The sequence below is a fragment of the Cebus imitator genome, unplaced genomic scaffold, assembly GCF_001604975.1.
Source record: "Cebus imitator isolate Cc_AM_T3 unplaced genomic scaffold, Cebus_imitator-1.0 Scaffold25, whole genome shotgun sequence".
Classification (NCBI taxonomy): Eukaryota; Metazoa; Chordata; class Mammalia; order Primates; family Cebidae; genus Cebus; species Cebus imitator.
The window spans coordinates 1,108,264-1,123,279 of NW_016107340.1; the positions used below are offsets into that span (position 1 = coordinate 1,108,264).

The 15,016-nt window shown below is 42.9% G+C and overlaps 1 protein-coding gene across 2 annotated transcripts in view; it reads right to left on the minus strand.

Moving 5' to 3' along the window:
- Positions 1 to 834: 834 nt before the first annotated feature.
- Positions 835 to 15,016, minus strand: part of CLRN1 (clarin 1) — a 43,165-nt gene continuing 28,983 nt past the window's right edge. The window contains exons 3-4 of one of the 2 annotated variants that reach the window (XM_037736427.1): positions 4,488 to 4,624; positions 835 to 3,277 (exon numbers count right to left, since the gene is read on the minus strand). In XM_037736427.1, the coding sequence (XP_037592355.1) occupies positions 3,257 to 3,277; positions 4,488 to 4,624 (158 nt within the window). In that variant the 3' untranslated portion in view covers positions 835 to 3,256. Of the gene's footprint in view, positions 3,278 to 4,237; positions 4,625 to 15,016 lie in introns of those variants that run through there. The other variant, XM_017522837.2, reaches the window with a different exon arrangement.

The window sequence follows — 15,016 nt, forward strand, 5'->3', positions numbered from 1 at the left end:
GCCTTATACACAGTTACATCTGTAGGAGATGCACGATAAATCCTTTTTGAATAATGAAAAAGCGTTTATTAACCCACATTTGGAAAGAATCTTGAAGGGCAGCAGCATAAGCAAAAGTGTTTATTTACTCTTTACATACTGATGTAGACAGTTCACTCTCCGGTCTTCATTTCAGTGGGTGATGGGTAATGTGACCAGAGGGCCACAAAGGACAGAGGCATCGAGAGGAGCAAGTGGAGACGGTGCAATATGACAACAGTGCACCTGGCATAGACTACGCTTTGGGAGCCATAGGGAAGCGTCTCTCTGGCAGGCAGCAGAAGAACTTTCTTGGAGAATGGGGTCTTGTTAGCTAGGCTAGGCTAAATTAGGCTAAGCTACAGCAACAATCACCAAAAATCAGCAGCTTTACAGAGAAAGTTTATTTACCAGCCTTGTACTCTAGTGCAGGGCAGGAAGCCCACCCCTGTTATGTAGCCTTCCCTCTGGATCTCACAGACTCCAAGGCTGCATGCAGCACCAGAAGGAGATTGAGCTGGAGGTTTGCATGGGATGTTTTTCAGGGCCAGGCCTGAAAGTGGCACAGGTTAATTCAACAACATCTCATTGCTATATCCACACTCACCTGGCCCCAACCCCAAAGGAGCCTGGGAAATGTAGTTTTAGCTATTTAACTGCACACCAAAGAAGAGGAAACTGGTGAAGAGCACACAGAATGTCCGTGGGGGAAAGGGTGACTGCAGAGGAGCAGGGCAAAGGGAGCAGCTATATGGCAGCAAAGGAAAGTCTATAGAGCTGATTCTCCTGGGGCCTCCGGCCTGGGATGTGCAGGATTCAAGCAAAGAAACAATCTCTTAAGACACTTGCCTTTTGACAACACCATAGCTGTCCCCCACCTCACCTCCACCCTGGGGTCTCTACAACCATTGCCTGATACTGCCCATTAGGACTGGCAGGGGAGGCTCTGGAGGTTTCTGACATGGGTGTTTGGACTTTCCAAATAGCCTAGTAAATCCTAGCTCTGGGCTGTGACACCCATGGGTGTGTCTGGTTGCCTAAGTGGGAATTTATCAGTAAGTCTGTAAATCAAAATATAATTTATTGCTCATTCATGGCTTAAAAAAAAAAGAAGAAAAAAATGTATAATTTAATTTGGCTTACATCAGTATTTATAGGAGCAAGAGGGCTTTTCCTGAGGGGGATTTTGGCCCAGAAGCAGAGACCCCAATCCTGCCCAGTCTTTCTTTCTGCCCTTTTCTCTAAACTGCCCTTTTCTCTAAATGACGAGCATTGCTGTGTTCCTTGTCACTGATGGAGGTGGCCCATCAGCCATCAGCCCTGAGCCGGGACGAACTGCCATACTGAAGGGGCTTGAGAATGGGCACATCACTTGAGCAGACATCGAATGGGCACATCACTTGAGCAGACATCGAGCACTGAACTAGCACAGGCCCCAGGATATTAGGTAGAAGGGACCAGGGGCAGCAAGGCAGTTGGAGCAACAGGGCTGGGCTTGGGACTGGTCTCAAAGCAGCATTTCTATTATCACAGCTGTACTGTTTTAACTACACTAGATCTTATTGGAAGGGGAGAGGGTGAGAAAAACTGAGAGGGAGGTTAATCCTCCCCCGACCCCTGCCCCACTTTCCCCCCTCTGGAGTCTACCCCTTGGTTCCCATTCAGATTTGTCTAGGTAAATGGTTGGGACAAATATCCATTCTAGTGGCAAGCCATGCTTACCTTGGAGCTGGTGCACCCTACCACTGCCAGTGTGCACCCTCTGTCTCCACCAGGGTTAAGAAGGGGCAGTGGTCTCCCTCTCCTAGCCTTTTACCCAGTAAAGGGGCAGAGGGAGAGAAGAAGAATACCACTGTCCCTTGCCTTGATTGTATAAATGTATGAGACTCTGGACACATTGAGGGGCCCTGAATACCTGTATTGTGACATGAAGCAGCTTCCCTGGAGGACCAGAGGGGACCACAAGAGCAAAAGACCTTTGGAAACTGTAAGGCACCCAGATAGAAGGAGTGCCCCTCCTCTTCATTCTAATGCACCATCTGTACCTGTTTTCACTTTATTCTGAGGCTTGCTCCTATTCTGGTTAACATGTCTTGCCTTGGCTGGGTCCACCTGGACGGACCCAGGGTGGAGTTCTTACATTGTTCTTGCCATTCGTTCTGGTAGATCATCAGCACTGATGTTCTCAAATACGAGGGTATCTGAGACAATGAAACAGGTTCTCCTCCCCAGGGCCAGCAGGGGGCCCCGTGACCTTGTGAGAAGACTGGCTGCCATCTGGAGAGGGAGGGCAGGTCCCATCAAAATGAATGTCATTCCCAGGGCCTTTGATTCCCACCAAGCAGGAGCCACCATCGAGTGTCCTAGCCAGAACCCTTTTCTAAGGACTCCCCATAGGCCCTGGGGACTATGTATTTCATCTGCAAGAAGAGAGGGAGACTCTGGGGCACTGCTGGTACCCAGGTTGTTTCCTGCTTTATTTTGTGTGTGGTGTGCTTTGCAGGCACCTTTTGAGTGTCTGTCACAGCCCTGCTTCTCCTTCCCATCCAGGGAACATGATGGGTTTGCCTCTTAGGTCCTCATTAGTTTTTGCAGCAGCCGCTCCAGGTTTTCTTTCTCTTTGTACCTAACAGAGAACAATTGGAGACTTGTTTTCTAAAGAGAAAAGCCTGGCATTTGAAGAAGGTTTTCAGAACTCCAAGAAGACAGAGAAGGATCACATGAGTGTGCAGGGGGATACCTGGCCTTGGGGGCCTCCAGCCAGCTGCCCACGAGGGCCATGGTCCTTGTCCTCTCATCCCACTTTCCATTTCCAGTGCTTCTGTACTAGACCATTTTGGCCGAAGACTTAGAGAACTAGGCTCTACCCTGTCACCAAAAAAATCCCCTTTGTGGCTAGACTGAATTATACTCTTCTAGAAATTCTCCAGATGCATTTCCTGAGTTAAGGGGAAAAACCAGCATCTGGAAACTCAGGGTGTGTTCTGATGTCTGCTGGTGAACAGCAAATTGACCCCAGAGCAAGTTATTTCTCAGGTATACAGTTGTTTCTTCCTTGTAAATAGTTCCAAAAGGGAAAAGGTGTTTTAAGGAGCACTTTCAAACTCATTATATGCAGGTTGCTTAGTACCCAGCACTTGTAGCCAGAGGCTGGTGGTCTGTTTGCTGTCATTCTCTGCTTTTTCCTTGGTGCTTTCCGGAGGATGGCAGGTTGAGTATGAAGGAACCAGTTCCAGGCTCAGCTGTGGCCTTTAGTCAGCTGCAGATCAATTTGATGGGTAATTAAGAGAAAAAAAAAATCGACCTGGGTCATGCTTTGTGACAGCCAGACCAAGATCAAGATGACACAGTGATACCATCGTAATCCCAGATTTAATATAATTTTCACAATTGCATATTAGTACTCGAGACACTATAGCTAGAAAAAAAAAAACAGCCCCAATGAGTCATTTTCATCAAGTGTACTAGTAGAGATCATTTTTCATGACTCCTCAGTGGTCCCAACAATTATGTTCATTGAAAGTACTGTCATGAATGTAATTGGGACTCAGGCACCGGAGAAAAAATACCCTTAGCTTGGTTCTTTCTGCTTTTTTTCTTTCAGAGTTTGTAAATTTTGACCAACAGACATGGTTAATAAGACTATGCTTTCTTAAAACCTATATTTTATATTTATTTTTAAATGTTTTTGGCGACAAGGTCTCACTATATTGCCCAGGCTGGTCTCAAACTCCTGATCTCAAACCTTGGTCTCCCAAAGTGCTGGGATTACAGGCGTGAGTCACCACACCTGGCCTAAGGGTATGCTTCAAACAAACTTTTTTTAAAAATGTGTTGATATATTTTATAGATATGCATTTAATACACTGCCATTTTAGGAAAGCGATTCCAGCTCAGTTTTCTGAAATCTGTGGCAACAAATGTGTGGATATATCAGAAATAGTATTTGCTTTTATTAAAATACATTCTATGTGCCTTTTGATTCCTTTTTGATGGAAAGGCGTCTTGCACTTTGACATATATATATAGATACACATACACACACACACACACACACATGTATATATATGGAGTAACAATCTGTCGATTCTAGTCAACCGCCTTTGACTACCTGTGTCAAGCAATTTCCCACCATGTGAAACAACTTTTCAAACCCTTCCTTCTGCTTCCCTTACTTTCCAGCCTGTATCCTTAGTAGGTAATTTGTAAACATTGTAACAGAGGGTCCTGATACTTTAATGTATGCAGACTAAATTGTACATAATATGTACAAAATTAACTACCTCTAAAAATGACCAAGTCTACTCCCTTACTTGTAAAATTATAGAAAGGTTTGCCTTTCAGTACATTAGATCTGCAGCTACATTAGTTGTTTCTGAGTCTTTAGATTTTGCAAAAGGGAATTGAAATCCAGCAAGTCGTATTAGGAGCACATTCAGAAAATGAACAAAAAAGCAAATGAAAATGACCCAGATTGAGATGGCATATTTTTCACTTTGTGTTTTGTAGACATAAGTCCCTTCTTTATAATTTGCAATTTTTTCTGAGAGATGGTGGATTTTCACTTCAGAGGCAAACAGTATCATGACAAGACAGCCGCAGGAGCCTGCAACAGAAGAAATAACATGTTGCGACAAATATTTCCTGATTGTAAGATACAGGGAAGAGGGTCAATGTGTAAACCAAGGAAATCTCTTACCATCATCTCCACTTACATTCTTACACACAAAAAATGTGCATATTTGTAATCATGGGCCTGATTCTTCAAGGTGATAGTGCCTGGGTTATGGCTCTGCTCTGAGTGAAGATTGTGTGTGTGCTCAGAAGTGCAGTGGGGGAAGGAGGTGGTTAGAATCAAGCTGATCTTACAAAGACTGGGAGATATTCCTCTTTGCATGATGTGAAGGCTGAATTGCTAGGCACTTTAAAGGCATAATGGTGGAATCAGGCTACAAAGCAGCCACTGCTATGATGTAGCTTCAAGAGAAAATATTTCTCTGTACTTCACAGGCCATGCAGGATAAATGCCAGTCATGCGGCCTCCTGTGAAAGGCCCCAGGCCTCCCTTCAGAAGGGTTACCACGGCTCCTTAGGCTTTCACTTGGGCACAGCTGCACAAAGAAAAACCTGAGCAAAGGCAGCTGTGGTTGAGGTGTTGAGGTGGCACATATCTCTATTCTCTTTGTTTATAGCATAATTCAGATTTTTAGCTACACATGTGACTGTCTTGAATAAAGATGACATTGTTCAGCTGAGGGTGGTTGGGATGTATGTGTGGATCTTCTTGAGCTATATAGGTACTAGGGGCCTGTCCTTTCTTTCCCACTTCCTCCTTCCTGTGGCTGAAATATGGATGCAATGGCTGGAGCTCCAGCATACATTTTGGACCAATGTGGCCCCAGAAATGGAAGCCATATGCTGTGGAAAAGCAAGAAGGAGTCTAAATCCCAGATCCCTGGAGCCACTGAACCAGCCCTGGACTTCAACCTCTAGATTTTTACGTGTGAGAGAAATAAACATTTGTTTTGTTTAGTACACTATTGTTATTTTGCCCCCTCATCTATCACTCATTGGTAGCCTAATCTGATCTTAACAGATGCAGCTGTGATTTGGATGACATTGCTGTAGGACAAGTGCACTCCATACTGACTGGAAGCTGGAAACTCTGGTATCTCCCCTGAAGATGGACAAAGGGAGACCTCTGGATGGGTGGATGGCACAGGGAGCAGAAGCAGGTGATAGGAGGGACCAGATCAGGAGCACACTAGATGGCCAGGACTCCACAGTGCTTCCATAGCTACTGTTATACCCCAAGCCACCACAATAGGGTTCTGGTTAATAGGAGACTTGCTGGGATGGTTTTCTGCCTTAGGTGAAACCAATTTGGGTTCAAACCCTGATTCCTTTACTTACTGTGTAAAATTAGGCAATTTTAATCTTCAGGTCTCAATTTCTTCATCTATAAAAGGTGGTTATTATAGGTGAAGCATGATTTGCATTTGGCATTGTAATCGACACATATAAATGCTACTAATTGGTAGCTATTCCTATGGTGTTTATGGATTCCTTTTTTCTTGCAAGTCCTTATAATAGCTTGATTTAGGTCAAACCAGTTTGGTTTCAACTCCTGATTCCTCCACTTATGATGTCAAGTTAGGCAATTTTATTTCAAATTCTCATCCCACCCCATATCAGGAACACCTGAAAACATAAGGGCAGGCAACACAAAAGAACATATTACAGTGTCTTTTTTTTTTCCTCCAAATAGTCTCCCACTAAGTTTATATCTCCTTTGACAGGTAAATGCTTTTTGCTCTTCAATTAAAGTTAATCCAAATATCCTAGGAGTGGCAACATAATGGCTTGAGTTTCTATTCATTAATTCACTCATTCATTCATTTATTCAATTAGACTTATGTGGCAATCATGGGGATAGTTGTGGAGATTTAAACATTAAAGAAAATACACATGGTTTCTGCTCTCACAGTGTATAATTGGGCAGAGGACATAAAATCAATCGCTAACCAATTATAGTGCCTGTAATCTAGGGGGAGTAGACGGGCTGTTACTGAGAGGGTGGGGAGCATTATGGAAGGTTCCTTAGAAGTAGCCAGAAGGAGCTGTAGGAAAAGTTAGCTGAGCAGAGGGAGGCTGGACTGTGTGGGGAGAGCATTACAGGCAGGAGGAGCTACGGTGCAAGTGACAGCACCCATTCCTTTCCCAAAGTTCAGGCTAGGTAGAGGTAGAGATTGCAGGGTAGGAAGGAGGGGAGAGGTGAGCAGAAAAGGTGATATCACATTTCTTTTACTTTAGAATTTCACATAGGACTGGCCCATCAGCTTAATCATCATCAGATAATCAAATAATATAATTTTCTTGAAACTTCACTTTCTACCAGCCTCAGAGTGGTAGCTGAGAATATTCCTTTGTACAATTTTATCAGCCTATTTTTGTATTCTGAGCTTAAAACCAGAGCTCTCCCCTGGCAAAACCGTATTATTGCTTTATTGTTAGATCCTAACAAAAAGGCTGCAGTGCTGTTTTCTCTTTATCTTTTATTCGAAAATTGTGGAGAAAATGCCATTGCTTTTACCATAAGAGCCTTCTTTGTCTGAGGAGATGGTGAATTTCAGACAGAAGTGAAACAGTATTTCCTGAGCACCTGAAAGGAAAATTCAAGCTCAGTTTCCTTTTCAAGTCGTTAAATATTTTAAAGGTACTACTTTGTTAAGGAGACAGTATCACAGTGAGGCTGTATTTCAAATTCCTAAAGTAAAAGTTACTTGGGGTGTCATAAGACTCAAAGCCTTTTGCCATCACTCATATTTCAAGTACAGGAGCCCCCAAAACAAAGTGTGCTGTCCAGGAGTAGAGACAACAGTGTGATTTTGCTCTGCATTCTAGGGTTGACCGCGAGGTCAACTTTGTCATTTCAGGGCCAGAGGTTAGAAACCCAGCCTGAGTATCATAACCTTTCAGTGACTGCTAAGAGATATGAAGGGAAGCAACTCAGTGTGAACTTGGGATATTTTTGCTTCTCTCTGTCCATGTCTCTAAAAAAGACATGGGATCAAGTATAATTATTTATGATTTATGAACCAAAAGACACACATGAAGAGTTTCTCTTTGTGGCATGGCTGCTGAGGCTATGAAAGGAAGTGTGCAAGGGATATGAGTGATGTGAGAAGAGGACTCAGCCTACGCACTTCCAATATGACCCTTTGAATCCAGCAAGAGGGGCTCCTGCTTTGGGTCCCACATTTGGAGGGTTCTGCTCTGTCCTGTCTTCTGGAGAGGTCCCTTTCCACAGCATGAGGAATCCTTGAAGTCAATGGAATATGCCTGCCTTGCGTGCCTGACTCACATTTTAGTTCATACTCCTGGGACCCTGGAATTAACTTTGTAAATAGCCCTGAGCCCATTTTCAAGACCTATATGGTCATTTCTCCTGGGTTAGTCCTCCCAGGGTCAGAGGGTGGCTGAGGAATAGCTGTTTCAAGAGACAATGGTCAGAGCTTGGATCCATGGTGCAGTGTCCACACACACATGCTTGAGGCTCTTTACCATGTGCAGTGGAGCCAGGCAAGGGAAGAGAAGTGAGTTTTCATTGATACTCTTGCCCAAGACTTCATAAATGGTAGGGTCAGTCCTGCATGTCTCTCTCCTCTTTTTCCCACTTATCCATGTATACCAAGAGCTCAAATTCATATGGTACCATTTGGACAGATTTCTCATGTGTCTGTCCATCTGACCAACACTGCTCCTGCACCCAAGGAAGGTTAGAATAAACCAGGACTTTGGAAAGCCTGCCAAACCTTGCTTGAGCTATAGTTTGGAATATAACCAGGCACAAGGCCCATGTTTTGCTGCCCAGTGTCTTACTTGATGACCTACAACCATTTTCCTTTCATCTGTCTGATTTCCCTACCATCTGGCTGGAGCTGTAAGGTTTTTTTTCTTCCTTTTCATGACTTTGATTACTGAGTTAATTTCTGACTGAATAGGATAGCTGAGTTATAGGGGTGTCACACCATGAATGCTCAGTCAATTAACGAACGTCTGTAATGTGCTGGACACTGCACATTCATGGCTCTCCTCTGACAGCTGTCTGAGAATGAAGAATTGAGCACTGGTCTCCTCCAGTCCTTACTATATGGGGAATGCAGGACACAGCCAATGAGAGTTGCTTCTTCATCCCTGCATGACCCTGAGGGTACCTATGCTTTTATGAGTGGAATAACCTGCCAGGATCTGTGGGAGTCCAGAGGACTTACAGATTTGGGTCCTCGAAGGGGAAGAAATCTCTGAAATGTTATCCTATTATCAGTAAGATCATATTATGGGAAATACTAAATTGGAATTTCAATTCCATTTAAAGTAATGACCAACATTTTCAGAAAGCTTTCAGCACGTCATCTTCCACTGTCGTATACGTGAAAAATATAAGGGACATTCTGTTGCCAATACAGAGTGATAAATTGATAATTTCCTTTTCAAGGAATATTAAGAGATGATAAATGGGAGTGGGAAAGCCACAACTTTACAAATGCAGGTGTTCGTTTTCTCTAAAATTATGCAAATGTCACTAGAAAATTGGTAATTGAAAGTAAGGTCACCAGCAATGATTTCTTCCCCAAATAGAAGTTGTTCTGACTCTGCACTGCTCCAGAGATGATTTGCTACCATCTAGAAAGGGACAGAGGGACAAGTAAAGTAAGTTAATACCATAGAGTAGATTTTGAGATTGCAATGGCAAGCAATTTGGTCATGAGTAAAGGAATAACACCATTGGGTCTAGCCTTTTCACTTTATCTTCTGTAATGGAAAGTTAAAGAGCCCATATCTAACCTAAGTTTTACAAGTGTTATGTTATTGAGAAGAAAGATTAGTGTAAGAAGAAATGGTCTAAAAATACAATGGTTATCTTGTTAGAATTTATTTTCAAAAATAAGAATGTCATTTATTACTGGAAAATATGCAGCTACTTTTGTTCATTTATTCAACAACTATTTATTGAGTGCCTGTTGCACTGTTGTGGGTACTAGGGTACAGCACTAAATGAAACGGATAAGAATCCCTTTCTTCACAGAGCTCTCAGCGATGGAGACAATAGAGAGAGAGAGGCAATAACTAGATAAGTATATTCAATAGTTGATCAGAATGTGATATATACTAAGGAGAGTAAAATAAAGCAGGGAAGGCGATAGAAAGGCTGAGAAGGGATGGCCAGGGGAGTCCTCATAGGGAAGATAACATTTAAGTGCATCTTGAGAGAAGTGAGGGAGTGAGAAGATAGATACTTGGCGGAAGATTTTTTCAGGCTGAAGGAAGGGTGAATGTAAAGGAAGTAGGTGGTTTGAGTGAGGAGGGGAGGAAGGTAAGGAATAGAAACAGATGAGCTGCCTGTGTGCGTTTCTGAAGTAGATACATCAAGTGGTGCTTTGGAGGTCACAGCAAGGACTTGGGTTGTGACTCTAAACAAAACAGAAGGGAAGACATACATTCTGAGTAGGGCAGGAATCTCTTTGCAACTGTGATAGACAATGATTAAGCATTTCCTTGCACAAGGTCATGGCTGGGCCGTGTATAAAGTAAATGAAACACAGTCCTCCTACTACACCCTGGATGTGAATGGCCTGGAGTGTGATTCCTCACAACACTGCCCATTCAGCCACTGCCCTGCCTATGAAAATGTAATTCTTTGCCCGTTGCTGACATTGGCTATCTAACATTACTTCTCTTTTCCTTCTGTGGTCTCTTTTCTAAGTTGTATGCTGAAAAACTAGCAGAATAGTTTCATCGCTGGGTTTTCCTGCCACCAATACTTTGTCCTTCCTCAGGCTCTGTGGCCTTGATGACTGGACATCACTGTATGTCTGTCGAACTCCTGAACAACAAACAGCTCCTCCATAAGGATTGAAGTAGAGATAAGATGCAGATTTTTAAAAATCACCAATTGTAAAATAATGTGCCCTAGACATATTTCAGAGGCCTGGGTATTATTAATACTGAAACTGATATATAATGTTAAGTGTTCTTCTATTTTTGTACTGTTCTTTATTTTCTTGTCTTTGGGTATATGAATGTGCTTATGTTCCATGCCATAGCTGTAATTATCATAATTAATTAGGCTCATACTAGGAGAATCCTCTTTTTAAAGAAAGGCAGCAATTTTGTTTGTCTTGTTTGGTATAACTCATAGCAGATGCTATGTGTAAGAGAAGGCATAACTTATGATGCTGTGTGTAAGAGAAGCTACATGTAAGAAATGGTATATATAAGAGAATAATTATTCCAAATGGTAACAAACACAATTTGCAGTAAGTCTACATTTTGGTAGTTTTTTATCACCCGAAAGGCCTGAGCCAATGCCTTTCACGTCATTCTCAGAGAGTATTTACAGAACTACTTGGATATTCTACAGCTGGCCTGCTCTCTTTTACATGTGGATCTAGGTAAGACTCTCTCCCATCAAGTGGGAAACATCCAGAATGGAATATATAAAAGTCCCCACTCATATCAGCGCTACAACTAAAAACTACGAGTCTAATTGCCTCTATACTCAGCTGCCTCTTTTTTGGTTTTCTGTCTTCCTCTACCTCCTTAACTTCTCTCTCTCACTGTATTATAAATCTTTGGGGAAGTTTTTTTACCCACTTTTCCCTATTCTGCCATCTCATGCCTGCACATCTATTACAGGTGACCACCTTTGTGAAGAGGTATTGCTAAAATCCTACCTTGGGAAATCCTACCTTTGTGAAAAGGCAGTGCCTGAAATAGAGCTGCAGGCAGGAGAAGGCAGAATAGGGAAAAGGGGGTGAGACAGTCCCGCTGGGACACGCATAATCTCCCCGTTTTCCTTTTTCCTCTTTCCCTTTGGACATTCCTACTTAGTATCTTTTGCTGACTTCTCCTCCTCCTCAACACAAAAAGTAACTGCCAGAGTTCTTCAGGGATTGGTCCTAGGCCAAATTTTCTCTGTATATTCTCTCCCTAGGTGATCTCATCCAATTTTATTGCTTTATATAATATCTATATCCTAATAATGCCCAAATTTATGTCTTTCTTCTAGACCTCTTCACTGAAGTCCAGATTCATGTAACTGACTATTTACTTGACATCTCCGCTTGGTGGTCTCGTAGCATCTCAGACTTGACATGCCCCAAATGGAACACGTGATTTTTAGTGCTGAGCTCTTCTCCCTACCCCTTTCTTGCCCTAAACTGCAAGCCTGCTCCTCCTCTTGTCTTATCTATAATGCCACCACTATTTATTAGTTGCATAAGCTACCTGCGAAACATTTTGAATGTACTTTCAGAATGCTTTTAGAATCCATTCATCTTTTTCCATCTCCAGTGCAATAGCATTGTCTTTCACCAGACATTTCTTAAAGAGGTAAATCAGCCATCAGACATCTTTTTTAAATCTTTCAAAAGCTTTGCATTGCAATTAGAATCAATTCTAAAAGACTCACCATGGTTAATGTTTAAGGTCCAACATTAACTGGTTATCAACTGATCTCTCTAATCTCATTTTTCCCTTGTGCCATTTTCTGCTCACTGCCAGCCCCTAGTCACATTGGCCTTCTTTTGGTTCCTACAACAAGCAGACCTCCTTCCCTAGAGTCTTCAATGTGCTTTCTCTTCTATCTGGGATATTCTGTGAAGGTACTCAGTTGCTTCTTAGCTTTAGAACTCAGCCTTCCCGGACCACCATATCAAAGCCAGATCCCTGCTATCATTCTCTTTCATAGCAACTTGTTTATCACCCTCATTGTACTTACTGCAAACTGTAATCGCTTAAATTATTTATTAAATTTCAAAAGTACACTTTTGAAATTGGATGAGATTTTTAAAAGATGTCTGATAGATGATTTACCTCTTTACGAAATGGCTGGTGAAAGGCAATACTATTGCATATTATAGCAACCTGTTTATTACCCTTATTGTATTTATTGCAATCTGTAGTCACTTAATTGTTGATGTACACTTTTGTTTGACTTTCCCACTAGACTGCAAGCTCCCTGAAGACAGCACTGTGTGCCTGATCCACTGTGGGATCACCAGCGCCTATTATAATGGCTGGCACATAGTGGCCACTCAGTCAGTGTTGGACAAATACATGAAATGTGTGCACCTGTATCGCAACCCTCAGCACTGGCTACAAATTAAAATGACTTCAGAGAGGTTAGAGTAAAACAGCAGTGCCCAAGCCCCACCCCCAGAGACTATAATTTAATTAATATGTGGGACCTGAGATCAGTAGTTTTAGAAAGTTCTTCAGATGATTCTAATGTAGAGTCAAAGAAGAGAATCACTGCCCAAAATGAACCATGGGGGATGATGAAGGTATTCCTGAAATCCTGCCTTGGGAAAAAGACTTCTCGGCATCAGTTTATAAATGACAAGATGAGAAACAGCAAATTGGCTGACTTGCATGGGTTTCATGCAACAATGATAATGGTCAGAAATATTATATGGAGAATGCTGAGGAAAACGAGCTAAACTGGAGGCTGTGAGACTGGAAGAGATGTCTGGTTCGGGAGGCGACAGAATATGAAGCCATAAGTATGAGTGACTGTGTGACTGAAGCCATTGCTGGCCTGGTCTATGGGCTTTCTTTCTTTCTTTCTTTCCTTTTCTACCTCCAGGATCTGGCATGCACATTGGGAGACATAAGGAGATGCCCATAGCAGTACTCTGAGTAGTACGGAAAGTTCCATATAGACGGTTGGGAGGACTTCTTTTCGCTTCCCTTTCCTTTCCCCCTTTTACATGTCTCAGGATGCCAAGTCTTGGGTGCCCATCCAGCAGGGAAGTAGACAGTTGAAGAAATGACCGTAGAATGACTTCAGCACCAGGATAGGGGGAAGCTTAGGGAACCTGGATGTGCATGGGGTAAAGAAAAAGAGAAAAGAGGTCCAAGGAGGAAACCATTTTTCTTCTCTGTTGATGGTGAGCATGGCCACTGGGGCCACACACACTGGCAAGAGAAACAAGGGAGGAGAACCAGTCAGTGGAAGAGAGCTGACCTCTGGGGTCTCTTAATGGAATGTAACTCATACCTGAAATAAAGGACCCCTAATGCAGTCTCTGGCCTCTGAGTATGTGATACATTGGCTCACATTTAGAATGTTTGGGATAAGGGCTACAAAACCCAACCCTTACACCATTGGGGCTTAGAGCCAGGGTCTGCATGAACATTACAACTGTGAATACACATTTCAAAAGTTCCAAGGGCTTCTGGGTACCATATGAGATTTAGAGGGAATGAGGAAGTCTATGATTCCAAAGTGACCTGTTTATCCCCAGAGGTCACAAACTGTCAGTCCATCTGACCCTCAAACATGTTTTCTTGTCATAACAGTTTTTATTGAGTTATTGAACATCTTGATATTTAAAAATAAATATTGGGGGCTAAGAAAAAAAACACTGGATGATCTAAAAACACTGGGCCTTTATCCTCTGCAAGACATAGATCTGGAGCAGGCTCCTTCCCTTCCTTTCTCCCCTTCTCTTCCTTCCCCCTGATTTACAAATCTTTACTGAGCCCATGCTTTTTTTTTTTTTTTTTTTTTTGAGACAGAGTCTTGCTCTGTTGCCCAGGCTGGAGTACAATGGCATGATCTTGGCTCACTGCAACCTCCACCTCCTGGGTTCAAACGATTCTCCTGACTCAGCCTCCTAAGTAGCTGGGACTACAAGCATGTGCTACCACACCTGGCTAATTTTTGTGTTTTTAGTAGAGATGGGGTTTCACTATGTTTGGCAAGATGGTCTTGATCTGTTGACCTTGTGATCTGCCCACCTCGGCCTCCCAAAATGCTGGGATTACAGACGTGAGCTGCCTTGCCCAGCCGAGTCCATGCTTTTACAACAAATTCGAAGGTGGGTGAGACAGAATAGAATGCAGCACAGGGCGTGATCATTCCTGCATATATTTGTGTGCTCAGGTTCTCCTTGCATTAGAGCTGGCCAAAGGCAGAGATAAGATCTGGGATTTGGATTAAATTCTATATTCTCTGAGTCATCTTGCTTTTCAAATGCTGTTAGTTTGGTCGTCTGTCAGAACTGTCAAATAATTTGTCTTCCAAATGGGCTGTGCTTCAGAATTTCATTCAGCAGCTGGAGTGCTAGCCGGCTGTGCTGCTAATAAGCTGTTGCGTCTCACCTTCACTCCAGCTTTGCTTTTCTCTGCTTTATGATGCCAGGTCAAGACTCCCCAAACTAGTTCTGCCTTGTCAGCTGCTTTCTGCCAAACGTGAGCACCAGGGGGAGAAGGAAGACAAGGCAAGAAAAGGAAAGGGAGGAGGTCCCGTGCCTTCCACTTCACTTGTAGTTCTCCCTGGTGGCAGCAACTGGGAGTTTCCAACCCTTTTCCACGCTCACAGAAACCCCTCAAGGCGTCCAGCACCAAGTCCTCAAGGTCTGAGACTCAATGCTCTGGGGTCTCTTCTCAAGCTTCTAGGTTCTGGCAATGCCAAACTTTTTTTTTTTTT